Raw genomic sequence first — 19,924 nt, 5'->3', positions numbered from 1 at the left:
TGTTAGGCAGTGGGCTGTTTAGGATGGCATGCTGTCGGCTGTTAATGACAGCGCTGAAATAATATTTCTGTCATGGAAAGCGGCTGTGAGGAGCCGTTTGAAAACTCCACTGGCTTTAAAGTCCCAGCTGTCACCTCCTCCGGTCTGGTCCACATGTGCTCCTTAAACATTGCTGGCACTAATAACACCAGCAACCAATCAGAGGGACTTGCATGGTTACTTTGCCCTCAGGCTACTCCTCTATTGTGGGAACCCCTGTGAGTGCTGTTTCTGGTACTTAAGGCCATATGTGAGATGTATCATCACAATCAAATATGAATTCAAATATCACCTTCCTTTTATCCTGTCCTGTGGAATTATATTGCGGTTAATTGATTGTGAAAGATAAAAGGGGGTTGGTTTGTGTGGCGCTCTGGCTGCGAGGCGGGGTTAGCAACGCGACAGCGTGGAAAAGACACGGAGGCCGAGCTGTGCGGATTGGGACGGCAGGATAAAGGAGTGATGCGGAAGATCTAACGGGACGGGAACATTCATAGCTACGCTGCCCTACTATCAGTGAGAGTAAGTGTTACGGTTGTCATCTCAATGACTTTACAAGAGGAAAATCTGAAGACAGAGCTGCGTGGTTTTTCTCACAAACACTTGTCACTGTTATTATGTACGCAGAGAAGCTGCACTGCGGTTTAATTTGAATCATTTAACTCTTTAATCTGTTTTCACGTGTTGTTCTTGGTCATTATTTCGCTGTGTTATTTTCTTACATTCAACTCGAATTTCTTTGTATGTTGGTCCTGCTAGCTTCCCTCAGGCAGAGTTCCTCCTTCTGAACTGGCATGCATGTGATTTTGTCTCGTATACTTGTCGGCCTCCCCCTCAGTTCGCCACAAAACAAGCACTTAATAATCCTTCACACTTGCCGAACCATTAGCCCAACACAAAGTCATACCCTTCAGTCTCGTTTGCAACAGAGCATCATTTTAGATGCCCTTGCTCAGAGGGAGAGAACTACTACAAAAACAACTACACATTGGCACATTTCCAGCTAACTGCTTGTTTAAAAGGCTGTTTAGTTTGCCTAACTTGGAGCACAAAACCTTTTCTTCTCTTCCCTTTTTTGCTGAGGAGATGGTCCCTGTTTGCCATGTAATATATGCATCCTTGCTTTGATCTCGCAGTGATAATAATTCTTGCGAGTTATTTACTCAGTTTTGAAAAGGCTTCAAAGCGGTGTCAAAGTTTTCTCTGCTTTAGGGGTGCTTTTGTATTCTGCTGGCTCTTGGGTACTGGGATGACAGGTCCTCTGTTATAGGTGTAGATTTTTTTCCCAGTCTTAGCCCTCAGCAAAACATCAAATTACCCATCACAGTCCACAGCCCCCCCCCCCCCCCCCCCCCTTCCACAGCTGCCCCCGTCAACATATAACACCATATATATTAAACAGTTTTACAAGGTGGATTTTATGCACAATGAAAAGTGATTGTTTGAGGTAGCCTTAGGGATACTTTATTCTACAAGCAAGGAGGGGGAAAACACAGTCGAGAGCTAGCAAGAGAGCGCGCCTACGTATCAAGTATGGTTTTTACAGGACTTGCAGCCTGAAGGCCTTTGTAAATAAATAATGATCAACAGATTGGCTCTGGGCTTTTGAAAAGCATGCCTTTGTCAGTTTGCATGATGGGGGAAATTTTCAAAGCAGGAGGCTGCCTTCGTAGTCTGGCAGAGAGGGATTGGGGGAGCAGGCCCATCCCCAGTTTGTGACTGCAGAGTGATACACTGGAATAACTCAACTCTGTTTGAAATATATACTGAGGGAGGGAGGGAGGAAGAGAGAGGGTGAGACACTGGAGTGAGACATGCTGTAAGGGAAATATTTGTCCCACATAAAAGTGCATCAGATACAATACTGTATTGCACCCAGGGAAAATGTTTGCTTTGCAATCTGAACCCTGAATTTATTCCATTTTGAAATAGAGTGAATGTATTTTGGTGGGGTAACTTCTACTAAAAGATATGCTTCCCAAGAAATCAATACAAATTCAAATTTGACATTGCATTTTGCTTTTGTTTTTGTTTTGATTTATTTCGCAATTGATATTTTTAAACACTATGGGTGACATTTAATCCCACTTTGCATCCTGGCTGACCTATCCCTATCATGGCTGTGTTGTTAATGTCCCAGTTGCCAGTATGACCATGTTACCATGCTAACGAGCTGCAGTGCCACCACGGCATTAACACCATTCCCACGGACCTTTTTGACGGGTCGTGACTGACGACACGCATCCTATCGCAGAAGATGTCACAATATCATCTGCAGCTGATATCCCTTGGGCGTGGCACAGACGTCATGTCTGCTCTCCCTTAGTCCTGTGGTCGGTTCAACCCGAGGCAGGGAGAAGGCAGAGGGAGACGGAGGTGTGCGGAGCCTGTGACAGGCTGCCAGTCACATCGCTGACAGCTCTGTGAAAGATAGCTGTCTTGGCAGAGAGAGCTGGAGCGGCAGCCCGCCTGCATGCGCCAGTCAGCCCCTGTGTGGAGGCGAGCAGAGCTGAGCAGATTGAAGTGACGGGGGCTCTGTGGAGTTGATTGGCGCAAACACCCGGCTCTGGATGAAAGATTCAGGCTGAGTGTAAAAACACTAAATGCTGTCAGTGTTATTATCACCTGCACTCACTGATAGAGGGAAGAGAGAGAGAGAGAGAGTGGCTAATTGACAGCTTTTTTTTGTTGTTGTAACTTTTCCTGCATTGGTATGCAACTGAAATGCAGGTTGAGGGAAGAGACACCATCAAAACCTTGTCAGTGAATGACAGTGTTGATCGCGGATCGAGAGAGTGATACTGAGAGAGATGTATGTCAAATTCTTGGGATGTTTTCTCCCATATTACTCAAATGTCTCTCTCTCTCTCTGCTGTTGCCTGTTTTTGGAGTCTGTATAGCGCCGCTTCAACCAAGGATTTCATTATTTGGGTTGAATTGGAAATAGCAATTGCATTGCTAGAAAACAAGCAGTGTTTTTTGAGGAACGACACTAAATGTCTACAGGTTATCCAGACTCGGTGGTTTGCATGACATTTGATGGATTGCCTTCAGAGGAACTGTGAGAAGATGTCCTGTAGGATAAATGCAAAGAAGCAGAGAGGCGGTATCACAGGAATGACGGGAGCCCTTTCATGGTCAGTGTTTCACCGGATAAAACTCAGCAGCCCACTGCTGTGGATTAGCCTATTTGGTTGTGACATGCTGCTGAAACATTAATGGCCATCAGTTGGGAAAGCAAAATGCGATTGGGCGAATTCCTGAAATATTTAAAGTGTGAGCCTGTTGGAGCTTTTACTATTTGCGCCGCATGGCGTCAGAAGCTGGAGGAGAGGGTCAAAGCTGGTAATTGGCCTTGTGTTGTCATGCCATTCAGTCAGTAGCACTCAAGTCTCGCTGTTCTCTGCACCGCTGTGAGCACCAGGGTCTTTTGAGTTTTCTGATGACTTGACATCAAGGACAAGAAGGAATGGAGGAATAATATGGTGGTTATGGGACCTACAGTAGAAAGTCCAACACTCATGCGATGGACTTTTGACACATTGTGTACATATAGACGGTGTAGATCTCAAGAAACCCAGGTGGTCTTTTGCCTCTTTCATGTTATCACTTCATTTACAAAGCTGCAGTCATTGAACAAAATGGTCGAACATAAATAAATTGTTCTGTTTTCCCAGTCGACACGACCCCCTTCTCGTTCCTGGAAATGAACAAATCGAGAGCATGGACATGATCGTGAAGAGGTATGACTCGACAGGGATGTTTCACTGGTGCCCATCAAAAGACATCGAAAAAGTCATCCTGGTGAGTGGGACGATAACTGCGTAGGCTGCAACGCCTCTAAAATATCATAAAATATGCAATAAAACAAAGTTAAAGTAAGTATGGTCAGGAGCCAAAGTTTCCCCTCAATATTGTAGTAACACAATCACAAACTAATGTGCAATGAAATTTCTCTCACTGCCTCTCTGTTGTTTCAAGGTGAGTTTGTTGATTTTTTTACAAAAAAAGGATCTGTGAACAGTATTTCAACACAGCACGCATGGGTTTGCTCAGATTTTCCAACAAGGCAGTTTGTAAGCATTTATATCAGTGCACACTTTGTTTGGGGAGGGTTAACCCTGTCTAAATCAAATGTAGCAGAGAAGACGCATTCGTCTACAGTATATAGTTGACATTTATTCGTTGCTTTAATCAGTTTAAGGGGGGGGGGCTGAAGGATGTTCCTCCATGAGATGGGTCACCAAACAATTTCTCGTCATGTAGATAATTGAAAATGTTTAATCCACCAGATCACGAGCTGAGAGTATGAGTAACGTTGCAGCAGTGGGTCCTTGCATTTCTTAGTTTTACCGTATGTCTCCGGTAAACAAAGAACCAGTTTTAGTTTCAAACCCACTGGGATCAGAGTAGCATTTAGTTTAGTTGACGTACATTTAAACTTGCAATCAAATGCACATCAAGCTGCTGTGACAGGCGACAGATCTTGAAAGCAGGGCATGGCATTGTTATTTCTCAACTCAAATGTCATACAATAGAGAAGTTGTGTTTATTTATACCTCTCTGATTTATGACAGGGTCCTAGTCATACATACTGTATGTGCCTAAAATCTTACAAACTGCATTTTTCAGCCTGATTGAATCAGTTGCCCTTTCAGAAAACACCACATGTTCTGTTTTTGTTCTGTATACTTCCTATTTCTGGTTATCCAACAAACTGTTTATAAACAGAATAGTGGTTAACCAAACTTGTGTAAATAGTGAACCCTGTTAGTATCATGTTTTGTTTTGATGGATTAAATATAGAATTCAGAAAATACTTTGTTAACAAACTATTTAATATGGGTTTATAACAGTGTATAACTCTTAAACGCGCCTGGATCTAGAATGTTTTACTTTATTTACACTTCACAGCTTTCTGTCAACAGTACTTTCTCTACATATGTGTTTGTCTTTGTGAGTGTCTTCCTCTCTTCTCTGTCTGCACTCCTCATCCCTCTCTCTCTGCTCTTCTCCCCGTTCCCTGTATCCCTATGTTCCCTGCAGACCCGGAGTGAAGCCTCCATGACAGTGCTGAGCGGCCATGTGGTGGTCTGTATATTTGGGGATGTCACGTCCGCTTTGGTGGGGCTGCGAAACTTGGTGATGCCTTTAAGAGCCAGCAATTTCCATTACCACGAGCTGAAGCCGATAGTTTTCGTGGGCTCGCTGGATTACCTGCGGAGAGAGTGGGAGACTTTACACAACTTCCCCAAGGTCTCCATCTTACCTGTGAGTGGAGCAGTTCACTGCCGTAGAACATGCATTTAAACCGGATTCTCTGTTCAACTGACATTGACATTTTGAGACACATGCACATTCTGCGTCCTGAAGAGGGGATTGTCAGTGTGATTTGATCACACATTACTCAATTGAATGATCACTCCATGAGAGCGTAGCCAGCCCCCCCCCCCCCCCCCCCCCCCTCATCCAGAGCAGTGACACATCCAAAATGGAGTTTATGTGTTGCAGCTGCAGTGCCCATCACAGATGGCGTGGCTTGCTGCCTTAGAGCTTGTTAGGCCTGGCTTGACTGATGATCAGAGGAGAATCCCAAACACAGCCCTCAGCGAAGGCTAGCCTTTAGAAAGTCCATGTATCTGATTCTCCAATGCCCAGTTAGATCAGTGGAATGTCATCGCCTCAAAACAAGAATACTTGTGAACTGATTTCCCAAAGCTCCACTCTGCTCACTTCTTAAATTTGTTTTTCTCTCCCCTATGTCTGTCTGTTCCCTGCGTTTTGCCTTCCCTCTCTCTCTCCGTCTTGCCTTTTCTCTCTGTTCTCCTCACCCTGAAGGGTACGCCATTAAGTCGGGCAGATTTAAGGGCCGTCAACATCAACCTCTGCGACATGTGCGTAATACTGTCAGCCAATCAGAACAATATCGAAGATACCTCACTGCAGGATAAGGAATGCATCTTGGCGTCGCTCAACATCAAATCTATGCAGTTTGATGACAGCATTGGGGTCTTGCAGGCTAATTCCCAAGGTAAGGAGTGTCCTATTACTCTCCATGCGCACTGCTGCCCAAAGGGGACAGGGGGTGGGTGGGGTTGGGGTTGAATGGAGTTTGTCATGCACAGTGTCTGCCAAGTACTCTATGACTGACTTACTGAAGAAGTGTACACACAAAACATGGCGTTAAATGCTTCATCAAGCCTTTGAAAATGGTTTACTACACATGATTTTCTGATGATTTCAGTCTTGTCCCTGGTAATTACATGCTGCTAAACCTCCTTGATAATACTTTTTAATGATGTAATCAACATGACTGTGTCATTCGATGTTGTTCCCCCTGATCTAGTGTCTGGCAGATCGTCTGGAACAGATTGTTGATGTTTGCAGACAAACGCACGAACCTGGCATCCCATCAGGCCTCATCATCATTAAGCAGCCAGTACAAATCACCAGGCAGGCCAATTCAGCTGCTCCTCATTAGTCACAACAAAACAGCAACATATGCACGCACACACCTTCGTGTTTGAATGCGTGTGCAGTGCACGGGTGTGCAGTGCACACGCAGACATCCGTATCAATGCGATCTATCCACAAACAGGTAATCCTCAGTTTATGATTCGACCAAAAGGCATGACATGCCTTGAGCTCAGTACTATTTAATGCCGCCACTGTGACTGTTGTAAATACAAATCAAAGTTGAAGGTCCAAGAGGCCATTATTTTTTAGTGCAGAGCACTTCCACATGTTTTAGGAGAATGCCAATGCTGTTATTTCTCCAGCCTTGAGTGAGTGATGTGCCATCGATAGCGGCGCCACCGAGGAACAATAAGCAGGGGTAAATCTTGGAGCACGCCACTCTGGGGAGCAGTATTCACAGAAAGCCACCTCAATATGGAAACCCCCTAGCCTGTACCCTCTCCCAGGGTCGATGGATGGAGCCTATTGTCATCAATAATTGGGTCTTACATCAACCACCCATTTCAATGACAAATACTTCACTTTAGAAAACACACACACACACGCACATGCCAGAGTGACATGCAATCATGCATGCACAAGGAAACGCAAGCACATACTGTAGATATTGCTGTTGTATCATAGGTATTGCTTTGGGGATTTCTTCCTCCTACCGATGCTCCCATTCAGACAGTCTGTGGAATTTAAAACAAGAAGGTGCAAATGAATAAGGAAACATGCGCTTTCCTGGGGGAGAGCTTCTCACGGCTGCTGTAGCATGTAGTCAACCACAGAGCATAGCGGTGGCCGGGGGGCTACAGGGATCAGGGGGTATGTAACCCAGATCTCACTTGCCTGTTGTACATTGTAGCAGGACGGACAATGTTACAGCCTCACAGTAGCAGCTTGTCAGAAGAGGAGACGTGGTGTGTGGGATCAGGCATGTTGTTCAAACTCTGGCTTCTCTATTTTTAGCAATAAGGAACTTATACGCTAATTGTCTAAAAGTATGAAACAATTATGACAGCCAATTATAAAAAAAAATAAAAAATGTCCTAAATTAAGGAATAATTGCAATAAGCCATACAGGAATATTGTATGTCATAGACACATTTTTAGAGAATGATCCGGGAGCTAAACACATTTTAGCTCCTCTGGTTTTGCAGTAATCCATGTCTGAGGAAGACGTACCGCTCTCTGTTTGGAGCTCACCAACTCACAGTGCAACTTTTGAGCTGTTTGTAACCTAACGGGTTTTGAAAGCGACTCAGCAGCAGGCCTCATATATTGCTGTTCTCAACAACAGTCACTTTCTGCTGCACACGCCGCGCAAAACGTAAGCTATTCTTCTAGATCTCTGGGCTGTCTTCATGTTCACTGTGATACAATAAGAGCAGTGTTTTAGAGGCTGTATCCAAAAAAACTTGCTGTCACTCTCCAGTTGAGTGAACATCATCCTTTATGGACATCGACAAAATGTCTGAGCTCGTGCTCCCAGGTTGACTCGAAGTGTCAAACCTCTGCTATTTCCAAGTTCAATCATTGGTATAACAAGAGTTATGATTATCCATGATTCAGTTCAGCGTGTGCTTCCTGCTGTGTACGAAACCATTTGGTGTCTTTTCTGTTGCAAAGGGCCGGAAGATCTCTTTTGTAATGTCAGCGGCTCATTGAGTTTCTTGACAGGAACGGCACACACACTCTCACATACGTGGAGAATTTGCAATCCTTTTAAAACTTTGTGACCTGAATATATTCCCTGCATTATGTTTCCTTGGTGGTGGCACTATAAGCTGGCATTTTGCTGTAGTCAGCACTAAATGATGGATGTCAAAACACAGTTGATGCATTATGCATATAGCGTCACAGATTTAAGGTGTTTACGTGTCACTTTGAGGAAATGCAAAAATGTGAAGTCATGTGAAGTCATCCTCCTGGCACTTGTATTTCATGATCCTGAGCCACGACATTGCCGATAAAAGGTTTCCACTTCACCAATTTTATTGTGACAAAATGAACAACATATAAAAGTATGCCTGCCCCTTGATGGAGGGATGTGAATGCTAAATATGTCTTAGCTGACCCCTGAAAGCACAGTATCCGTATTGCAATTTTAGGCAGCTGCCTTGTTCACTTAGCCTTCTCCTCCTTCTTCTTTCTTTCAGTCAGTCCACACATTTGAACATCAACAACTTCATGCTGACTGAGCTGACATGCACTATGTATAATGGTATTAATACTGAGTTCCAGTTCACATCCACATGCTTAGGATACATCTGCAGTAAACACACTTATCAGACATGCAGGTTTTTGCTTGGCTTGTATTTTTTTTTACCTTGAAAAATAATCTGTATACAGTACTGTCCACAAAGTCAACATGGAGGAAAACATGTAAAAATAGAAGATAGTAGACATCTGTTCATCTGATTCTTCAATTATTCTTCCATAGAAATGCATAAATCCACGTCCGATTTGCACAGGGCTAACTACCAAACAATAAAGACAAGTTAAAACTAGCTCAGCTAGCTTTAGCCAAAGCTAAACCTGCTTGAGTTTTCCCCAGCTGTTGTTAAAATATCCATTTTGATGAACTGACATCTTGGTATTTCAGTTCGTTCATCCATTTGAGGTATTATGTATGGTTCTCTGGCAATCGATTTTTGGGGTATAAAAAGGCAAAAGACGGCGTTACAAGCTTTACGTCTGTTGCACATGTTGTGACCAGGCTGAAAAACCCTTTGTTCTCAACCCCACTGCTTTCTCGAATTACTGTTCTCTGCCAGGCCGAGGATATCGCTTCATGCCACCCTGTTATGTCATTTTCTGATCTCTATAAATCAGTTTTTTGGTGTTCAGGTTTCACGCCTCCCGGAATGGACCGGTCATCTCCAGACAGCAGTCCAGTACATGGCTTTGTGCGTCAGGCTTCTGTCACCACCGGAGCCAACATCCCCATCATCACAGAACTAGGTAATGCTGTTTACAACCACCTCAAATGCAGATATTGCATGCCATACCCAATAACCTCAGATCAAGTCATTACTCATTGGCAAACATAGACACATAGAGCTGATAATACAAGACTTAAAAATCATGCTGCTACCAAAAGTTCCAACTCATTCAAGGCCTAATGGACTTGAGGAATGTGTGGATTTATTTATTTTTTCCCCTTCATAGCGCTTACAGCTATGCCCAACTCAAGTTTCTATTCCTATGTGAATTATTGGATCTGGCCCGCATTTGTCAATTGGTGATAATGTTAGCTGCAAGGACTGGAAGATATCGTTGCTCAGAGGACAGTGTGGACAACTGTGACTTAAGGATGTCAGACAGGCATTTAGAAGACTACAGCTACATGTCCTGCATTTGTCCACTAATGCACAAGATAAACGTAGCCTGATGGAGAGGGTGGGAGAGGTGGAAGGGGAAGAAAGTGAAAAGGTAGATGGGGGGGGGGGAATGCCTTGGTAGCAAAATGGGTCCATTTATTAATAACAATGGCAGTGGCTGTATTCCCACTGGTGTTGGGGACTCATGAAACTTTCAGATCTCTGAGGGCCCTTCTAAAGCACCAGAGACTGGCTACTCTATCTCCCCTGACCCAATTAGGGAGCAATGGAGCATGAGGCCAGCTAAGAAAAGGCCAGAAAGAGAAAAGAGCTACCTAATGTTACTTGTAACCGCGCCAACCATTACCTGCAGAGAGGCTATCCCATTAGACTGTTGACTGCATATGTAATCATCAAGACTAGATGCTACCCACGTTGGAGTCATTGGTTGCCGTCCTGGACTCTAGAAGCTCCGGTGTTATGTGCAAAGGAGAGAGTGGCTGCATGTCTCACTGGAACCAAAATACTGTAATTACATTGTCATATGTTCAGTTTACGGTGCCAGGAGCAGATTAAAGTCTTGTTGGAACGTTAAAACACAGCTCTTTTGAGTTGCATGATCAATTTAGTTTGCATAGAGTGCAAAGTAGGTGTGTTTATGGATAAGACCATGTTTATCCCTTTCACTGTTTTACCGTGAAATAATGTAGTGTTGTTGTATTGGTACAGCAGCGTGACAGCTCTGGCGACTGTGCACTGTAATGTGCACTTTAATCCGGGGTACCCTACTTTTAGATACCGGACAACAATGAATGTCTCGGAGTAAATCCCGGTGATGACAAGAGTGGTCTGAAACGGCGAAATGCCTTTATTGCGGTCTTTGAAACTGTTTCAATAACAACACCATGCACTGTCTCATCACCATTTGCTAAACCTGGCAAACTACTGCCGTTGGTTTCACTCAGTCAGGAAAACAAAAGTGGAACCAACATAGAAATAATAACAGAGCCGGGTAAGCCGAGCCTTTGTCGTCTGCTGCCGTTCCTTCCCTCGCGCCGCCACTCTGCTCCTCATCAGCTTGTCTTGATGTATCTGGCTGCAGTCAAGGCCCTCGGTTCTCCCATGGCTTCACTTTGAACACATTTTTATTCTTAGTTCTGGTTGAAATAGACTGTCTTGTTTTGGCCCCTTTTTAATGTATTTTTTCAGTAGTTGTTTTGGGGTGATTTTTCTCCCCCTCCAGTTGTATTTGCAGAGCATCGCTAGGCTTTTGATCATGCTCAGTCTGTCCTTGTGGCTGTTTTCATAGCAACACTGCCCCCCCCCCCCTTCCTCTTCCGCCTCCAAACACACACACATGCCCCCGCCCCCCCCCCCCCCCCCCCCCTCCCTGTTTCACTCCTTTGGCCCAGGCCTGTTTGCATCAGCCCCTTGTCTCTTTGACTGACATTTTTGTTCCACAGCGCACTGGAAGCCTGGGAAGAAATCTGATTAGGAAAACACAAAAACTTGAGATCAAACCATCTTTTTAAGCTGTATTTTTTAAATTTATTTCCCAGTTTTTTTGTTTCTCCTCCAGACCATATCTTTGAAGCTCAGATATCGGAGGAGTCAAACTAGAACTTGTGTGATGCTCGTTTTCCAAGTAACGCTCGTTAATAGACCCTTCACTGCTCACTGCTGCTAAAAACACAATCTGAGTAAAAAGGCACACACTACAGGGAGCACTTTGAGTTTTTTACTGTACCAATTATTTAATACACCAGAGACAAAAAAACATGTCTTATTTCAGGTGTGGGTGATTGTCATTTACACTGTACCATTTAGTCTATATAGCAGACCTAGTTTGTTTTATTAGTGTGAGATAAAAATGAAAAAAATGTGTTTTAATTTGACTTCCAGGGCAAAGGTAAATATTTGTGATGTATTTTTCTGAGGGTGATGATGTGACGATTGCATTCATCGAGGAAAACTCTGAAAAAAAATTGCATGAATTTAAAAGTGCATGATTTTCTCATGTGACACATTAGCCATTGTTGAAGTCTCAATTTGTTACCATATTTACTGAATACATCAAGAAATATCTAAAGTAACCAGTTTATACTGTAAGCAGGCTACACAGTCCACAGACTGGTCACTGTCGCTTGAATGAGTGTGTGTCTGTTTGTGTGTGTTACAATGTATCAAGATACAGTGGCTACTTAGGTACTAATGCCTTATGCAGGATAGATGTAGGCTTTATTCAGAATTGGTGACTTCTACAATGGTTATGACTGTGTATGCATAGTATAATATATTTTCTCCTTGAGTCATAGTTTGTCTTAATGTATGAAATGCACCCTGCATGTGGTATACAGTGGATTTGATATTCAAAATGCTGAATCATTTTTCCAAAAAAATATCAAAAACTCTCTTTTTTTCACCTCTGGAGAATAAATAAAGATGAATTCTTGTTGTTAAAAATATGTGCAGAAATGTAAAAGCTAAATATAATGTGCATCTAATGTTACATTATATTGCAAACCTGGATACCTGTACACCGAAGACATTTCTGTTACATTACAATGATATCTCCAAATGTAACTTAAATAAACAAAGACTTCTTCATTTCTCAACTCTCTGGTGTGTTGATGGCTACGTGTGTTTTGGCTTATGCCGCTTCTCAGTGCCCGTCTCTAACTCCCTCCCCCCCCCCCCCCCCCTCTCAGTGAACGACTCAAACGTTCAGTTCCTGGACCAAGATGATGATGACGACCCAGACACAGAGCTGTACCTCACTCAGCCCTTCGCCTGCGGCACCGCCTTTGCTGTCAGTGTACTCGACTCCCTGATGAGCGCAGTGAGTTCTCAAACACACTTTTTACACTCTCAGTGTTGGTGTGTTTTTCAAAATCACTTTTCAAAATCATACATTTTGCAACACATTTTTACAATCCTCATGTCCTGTATTCGGATGCTACAACTGAGTCTTACTCAGAATTTAAAAAAGAGCAAGTAGAGATACATTTCACATAAAGTTACTTGGAGATGCGGCGCCCACTGGTGAACAATTGCATGTTGTTGCAATGGTAGAAACTTCAAGATGAGGGAAAGAGGTGAGCAACTTCGAAGTGAGTCAGACTCGAAAGATGGACCTGGGAAAACTTAAGAAATCTCCCACTTTTTTCTACTTCTTTTTGTTTCTTTGGTGTTTATAATTTGTCTACTCTGTTGTTTCATTCAATATTCATTCAAATCATCAAAAGTTGATCGTAACAAAAGAAAACCATCAGATTTAGCAGTAAAAAGTAGCTAAACTCAGACTGTGGGATTAAATGCTTCCCCAGTAGAGAATTTAGCAATGAGTTTCATTAGATGCAAGAATTTGGCATTTCAAGAAGGCAGAAGTTGATAAATGAAATGGTACAGTATATTCATCCAACATGCTTGCCAGGTCCACTGACGGCAACATGTAAAGTGTTTGCATCACGCCTCATCTTAAGTGTTATGAATTCAACTTTCAAGAGCTTTATGAGATATTTTAACAAAGTAAGTGTTGAAGGTTAGTGTAATAGCGATGACACGGGCTGTAACAGGCCAGAAACACGATGTCTTTGCTGCACTCATCGGCGATAAGGTAAAGAAGAAGGTTCGAAAGAAATTCTCCTAAACCCCTCCCTGTCCCTCTCCCTCTCATGACCAACTGTGGTTTCCCTTCGGTGCTGTGATGGCTTAATTCCTGCAGCCCTCTCAGTGAGTTCGGGGTTAGAGAGGCATGCAGAGCCGAGTTGAGCGGGGAGTAGAGCAGGCGTCAGCTGTAGTCTGGCAATGGTCAGAGGTGAAGCCAGCTAATGGACAGTGCTCATCCATCATGAGGCTCTGCAGGCTTGTCAGGGGCCCAGGGAGAGGAGCTGCCACTCTGGCCCGGCTGCCGAGTGACATCGGCTGTCTTCACACGCGGCAAAAGCAGGTCCTGCTTGGCTTGAAGGACAAGAGAACCTGACGCCCGCAGAGAGCAGTCAAATCGTTGTTTCAGAAGCAGACGAGTGTGTGGATCAGTGTTTCTAGAGGAAAGAATAGTGCTGTGTTAAAGTACCTGTTTTGTTTCATGTGATGATCCAACACGTGCTATGATGAGCAAAATGTTTATATGTCTCTCTCAAAGATGAAACATTTATGTAAATTAAACCTTAACCTTATGAAATCATTTTTATAGTCAACAGCATCATTTAAAAATTTTTTTTTTACTGTGTCTGGATTTTCCACGGTAGCTATTGCTTCTGTAGAAAGCAGGCCCAACAAAAACTTAACACAGCGATGTATGTGTATTATCCAAAGTGACAGGAATGCTGATCCTGCAAAGAAAGTACAATTTTTCGTGCACAATTAATCATTGTTAAAAATTCCAACAAAATTCCATTCACATCCGTTTTATTTGGTGAACTAGAAAGAGAGTCCTCTGAAGTCTTCTATGGATTTTCCCCTCAGCTTCCATGCAGAGACAGGCTGAGGGTTGACATATAATAGGCTGTGCTTCTTACATCTGCCACCCCGCTACTTGTGACTCTAATGGCGTCTGCTTACAGATGTCCCCTGTACTTTCTCCCCAGACATACTTCAACGACAACATCCTTACGCTGATTCGGACACTGGTTACAGGGGGAGCCACACCAGAGCTGGAGGCCCTGTTGGCTGAGGAGAACGCCCTCAGAGGCGGCTACAGCACACCTCAGACACTGGCAAATAGAGACAGGTGTCGCGTCGCCCAGCTAGCCCTCTACGACGGGCCATTTGCCGACTTGGGGGTAAGTGGATGTTTCAGCGAAGATGACACGTTTTGGCACTACCCGGCAGCACACATCTGGCCGCCTCCGCTCCGCGCGGCCCTTAATCCGATGTGAACAGTGATCACGCAAAGCAGGTCTTAGTGGGTGGAGAGGGAAGAGGACAATGAACACCTCCAAGTTTATTTGGTTCCAATCTTGTTTTTACAGGTTTTTGTCATTGTTATTCCGACCCTCCAATATCAAAGTCATTTTGTTTTTTTCTTTGATGCATTATGGCATCATTTTAAAACATTGAGGAATGCCCTCAGCAATGCCGAACACTGAATATTCACGACGACTTTACAGAGAACAACGTTGACTGTCACTGATCCAGATCATCAGGCTGACCTACTCACTAACTGATGGTGTCTTTGTTCTGTTGTTCATCAGGATGGAGGCTGCTACGGGGATTTATTCTGTAAAGCACTGAAGACGTACAACATGTTGTGTTTTGGAATCTACAGATTAAGAGACGCTCACTTCAATGCACCGAGCCCGTGTACAAAACGGTACAATTTCCGCCTTCACTCCATGTCAAAATGAATATTTTGATGTCATAAAATGACAATTAGGGTGATTGATACTTTATTTGCTGCTTCCCTACAAGGATTATAAACATTTAATCTTGTCTAACATTTGTTTTCTGGGCAGGTATGTGATCACGAACCCACCCTATGAGTTTGAGCTCGTGCCCACAGACCTGATCTTCTGCCTCATGCAGTTTGACCACAATGCAGGCCAGTCGCGGACAAACCTGTCCCACTCTTCCCACTCTTCCCATTCCTCCAGCAAAAAGAGCTCCTCCGTCCACTCCATCCCGCCCTCCAACCGGCAAAACCGCAGCAGTAAGACCCGGGAGGCCCGTGATAAACAGAAGTATGTGCATCCACCTGTCCTTTAGAGTGTTAGTCTGCATGCTTCGTGTTTTAAACCTGACATGTGTCCCTTTTTTTTTATTATGCAGACTGTGGTGACACATTCATTTGTAAGTGCTGTGTGTTTGTGGTTTGTTTGTGTGATTTGTGCTCTGTGTCCATGATCAGTGTTTGTGCGATTCCTTCATAATCATCTGCATGTGGTATTCACTCTCACATCACAGCAATCATAATGTGACATGAGCAAAATGGTTAAACTCGCTTTGTGGAAAGCTCATTTATTGTAGTCAAAGACTGTAGAGAGTCTTTTTTTTTTACTCATTTAGTCGGTGGCATTGTAAACTGAAAACCACTTGGATGGCACAGCCATTGTGGTTGGAAACAAGCTTACAGTAAAGACCTCAGCCACAGCCAATCCACATAATACAACACACATTCAGTATGTTGTGTGGTCTACCTGCTGTACTGTCTTAATATTTGGTCGTTTCGTGTCTAACTCTTAATATTTGTGTAGTGTTTAACTGTTGTTTGTTGGCTATTTGTGCACATTTAACTGACATGATCATGATGCATCGATCATGGATGATTTGTTATTCACGTACTGGAGCTGATATGGATTTTAAGGCACATTAGACGAACATTGCTGATAAGATGTTACTCATAACATCATCCCTTCTTAGCAGTGATGTTTTGTTGGTGCATCTATGCTTTATTGCATGTCCATATTGGTAGCACTCTTTCCTGTTCTGTTTATTATACAATTATAAGATTACTTCAAATTTGGCCACATTTGACCCACATGTTATATATTCCATACCTACCCCCCCCCCCCCCCCCCACCAAAAAAACCCAAAAATAATGAATAAATATGAATTTAGAAATTGTGACAAATTCTAAAAGCATGCAGATTTGTTATGATCGTACTCAAGAATTTTTAAATGGTAGATGATAAGCCCTCAATACATCTTATAGCTAAGATGTATGATATAGCCGAAATACTGTAGTGGTAACAATATTTAAGCCTTAGTTGGACTGGTAGTCATTTGTCAGATTTGTATTGTATTGACTGTAAATACTACTCACTTACAGTAGATTACTTGCCTCTCTTTCTGAAGTGCAACAAGGATGAATAGAATGGGCCAAGGTATGCAAGTTAACGATTCTGCATGACTTAGCAACCTATCCTGGGATTCTGATCATAACTATGTCCTCTGGATAGTGTTATGATGAGGGGAGTTTGTTTTGTTTTTTACGTTAATGTCTTTACAAAATGTCTGCTGCTGCTCCTGCCTGATCCATGATCAGGACCATCTCCACCTTGCATGAGGTTGAGACACAACCCCCCCCCCTTTTCTTTGTGCTTTTACTCAGTTATTCACATGATGATATGGATTTTCTTTTCGTCCTGGCGAATCCCTTTTCACATTGTTTCTTTCTGTCATTTATCATGCGTTTTTATGATTTCTTTCAACTTGAGATGGTTTGCATTGTGTGAGAGGTCTGTGTGTTTGTGCATCTTCCCTCCTATTGAATGCTAACAGATGACTGTAGCAGACATTTGGGGTGCTTTCACGCCTATCCTGTTTGGTTCAGTTAAAACAAACTCAGGTCTGTCTGCCTGGTTGGTACAGTTTGTTTGGGCCGGTGTGAAACCCTGGTGCGGAACAAAAAAAACTAACCATGACAAGTTAGTCGCCAGAATTTGGTTATCAAATCAATCCAATCAATGAGTTACCTGTCAGTCTGTGTTACTTCATGTTTACTCCTCTGGTTCGTTTGTAAAAAGTCAGTGTGAACGGGAACCGGACCAGAACTGAAATGCAGCAATGTATCTTTGTACCCTTGGTCCGGACCAAATTGAACCAAGCTCACGGTGTGAAAGCACCCTTAAATGTTGTAATTATGCTCTCATTGAGTACCACTGGTTATTGTTGTAACGGCATCAGCAGAAATCACAGAGTAACAACATGCTGTCCGACTGTACAAACCCAGATCATAGCTCGCATGTAGGTCAGGCTGATTCAAATCCCCCTGATGCAGCCAATTGCTTACTTCTTCACCGAACTTTAAGAAAGTGTGTCCAGCCCTGTGACATCGGTCACACCAAGAAAGTGGGAGGTGTGACTAATTTAAAGTGTAAATTGAAGGGGGGGTGTAAGTTACCGCCTTGTAACCCTGTGCACCTGATATGGTGGTTTGAGGCGACATCACTAAGTTCACCGTATCAGCAGCAGACTCTGGAGAGAGATGGCAGACATCTTGCTTCACCTCAGGCACAATTCTACACATCAAATGTCGGTGCTTTAAACACACGGCCCTACAGCCTTCAGCTTGCTGACACACACTCCAGCTTGCACAAATGAATCTCCATGCACATGCAAGCCCGAATGTACATGAGCACGCATTTACACACATACACGCACGCACATACCAGCAGGCACACGCAAGGTGTGCTCCACATAGCCACGGTAAAATTGTATATTACAACTTCGCCCAAAAGGAAATGACATCTTGAATGGCATTGCAGATGGCTATGAAGTGCTAGGAGCGAGTTTACAAACTTCTGACAGCTGGCAGACACCTCTCCCTCTCCTCATACCGTGCTCAGAAACAGTGCTCTCATAGCTTACTTGAACATGAAGAGATTATCTTCAAGATGATTTATCCAAATCTTCCAAATCTCTTCCATCCCACATTGGCTGCATGGAAGTAAAGCTTCCCATGAAATATGACAGAATATATACCTTTTAAGTTATTAGTCAGTTTAAAGGGTCAGGTCATTTGAATTACAAAAAAACACACATTTAAATTAACTCTAGTGGAACCGAGACTTTCAAATATTTAAATTATTTTTACCCAAGTTTTAGATATTTATGTCTGAGATTTCTGCCTCCACCCCAACGTAATGTAAGTGGATGAAGTTTGTGGTGCTCAGAGTATTAAAAAAAAATACATTTACAAAACAAAACAAAACAAAAATCTGCTTCAACATCGTTTCCTAGACGGTGTGTCAGAAAGAATGTAAAGATTACACAAATTTGATAGCTGGAGTGTTTAGGGGCAAATAAACTGGACCAAATAAACAGCTAATGTACGGACTGTACAGACTGTAGTTGGCCAGAAACATACGCACCAATTGCCGCATGTGTCCTCTCACAACTCACATGAAACTCAAGTTCTTTGGATTATTTTCCTCCAGTCTTTCTTCTTTGTCTCTAAACTTCCACAAAATGAAGTCAGAAGCCTGTTTTTGTTGTTGTTTTTTTCAACATGTGTGTCTTCACCTCAGTTTGTGCAGCCCCAGGAGTAATTATGACGATTCCTGCCCTCCATTTGCGTCTTTGCATTGATTTATTAGGCAATTGCACCACTTCTATAATTTCCTTTGCTTTGCACCTGGTAGATAATCTAGTTTGAAGTCATTTTGGACCGATTTCCTTCATAGAGAGCAGTTCCATTGAAAACGTGTGGCACTGTTGATGTGAGCACCAAAACTTAAATTTCATTCTATTCATTTCATTGTAATGAGATTGCATCAGAAATCTCTCTCAAAACCAGGAAAAAATAAATAAACCTATCCGCGTGGTAACAGGACAAAGGGACAAATGTGTTTGTAATCTGGGAGACCTGACCCTGACACACTTTAGAGCTGATCAATACCCATAGGATGATATTTGTGTTATCTAAAATGGAATACTTAATTACACAGTATATTAGAATTGTGACTCTACTTTCACAGCTGTAGTTGATTAAACAATGGCACACCACCATGTCACCACCATGACATTCAAATTGGCTCAATGAACCGGAACACAATTTTAGATTGGACCTCATGGTTTGATGCTAATGCCATCCAAATCTACCACTTAATCTGAGGCAGTATGGTTGTTAGTAATCCAATGTTGAATACTGTTTTACAATCTAACTCTGTCTTCTCTTCTCCCTCTCTCGCCTTCAGAAAAGAAATGGTTTACAGATGAACCAGAAAATGCCTACCCACGGAACATTCAGATCAAGCCCATGAGCACTCACATGGCCAACCAAGTCAACCAATACAAATCCACGAGTAGTCTGATTCCACCAATCAGAGAAGTTGAAGATGAATGCTGAACACAGCATTTTCTTGCTGACTCACCAGGCATCTATACACTCTTTCAAAAGAGATGGGAGATCACCCATGGAGGATTGATGATGATGATGATGATGATGATGACGGGGATGTTGAAGACTGACACATTTCTCTTCATTCATTCTTCCAATCAAGGGTTTGACAGAAACCCAAATTGGAAGGGACCTCCTATGTGTATACCTTTAATATTACTTCCATGCTCTTGGACATTGTTTTATTTATTAATGTATCCACAGTGATGTACATAATGACAATCAACTAAGGATTGTACAGCCCCTTCCCCCTAGCACT

General features: G+C 42.9%; 1 protein-coding gene across 1 annotated transcript in view; it reads left to right on the top strand.

The window, feature by feature from the left end:
• The window catches only part of LOC306785946 (calcium-activated potassium channel subunit alpha-1a-like), a gene marked incomplete at both ends in the record, with an annotated part of 118,757 nt that extends 99,143 nt beyond the window's left edge, over positions 1 to 19,614 (top strand). The window contains 10 exons of the mRNA XM_079280535.1: positions 3,717 to 3,843; positions 5,086 to 5,310; positions 5,878 to 6,070; positions 9,352 to 9,465; positions 12,533 to 12,663; positions 14,414 to 14,608; positions 15,020 to 15,138; positions 15,281 to 15,505; positions 16,620 to 16,648; positions 19,463 to 19,614. Coding sequence (XP_079136661.1) covers positions 3,717 to 3,843; positions 5,086 to 5,310; positions 5,878 to 6,070; positions 9,352 to 9,465; positions 12,533 to 12,663; positions 14,414 to 14,608; positions 15,020 to 15,138; positions 15,281 to 15,505; positions 16,620 to 16,648; positions 19,463 to 19,614 — 1,510 coding nt within the window. The remainder of the gene's footprint in view (positions 1 to 3,716; positions 3,844 to 5,085; positions 5,311 to 5,877; positions 6,071 to 9,351; positions 9,466 to 12,532; positions 12,664 to 14,413; positions 14,609 to 15,019; positions 15,139 to 15,280; positions 15,506 to 16,619; positions 16,649 to 19,462) is intronic.
• Positions 19,615 to 19,924: the final 310 nt, after the last annotated feature.

Source organism: Melanostigma gelatinosum, assembly GCF_949748355.1.
Source record: "Melanostigma gelatinosum genome assembly, chromosome: 12".
Taxonomy (NCBI): Eukaryota; Metazoa; Chordata; class Actinopteri; order Perciformes; family Zoarcidae; genus Melanostigma; species Melanostigma gelatinosum.
The sequence above is the reverse complement of the archived record's forward strand: the minus strand, read 5'-3'. Positions and strand labels throughout refer to the sequence as shown.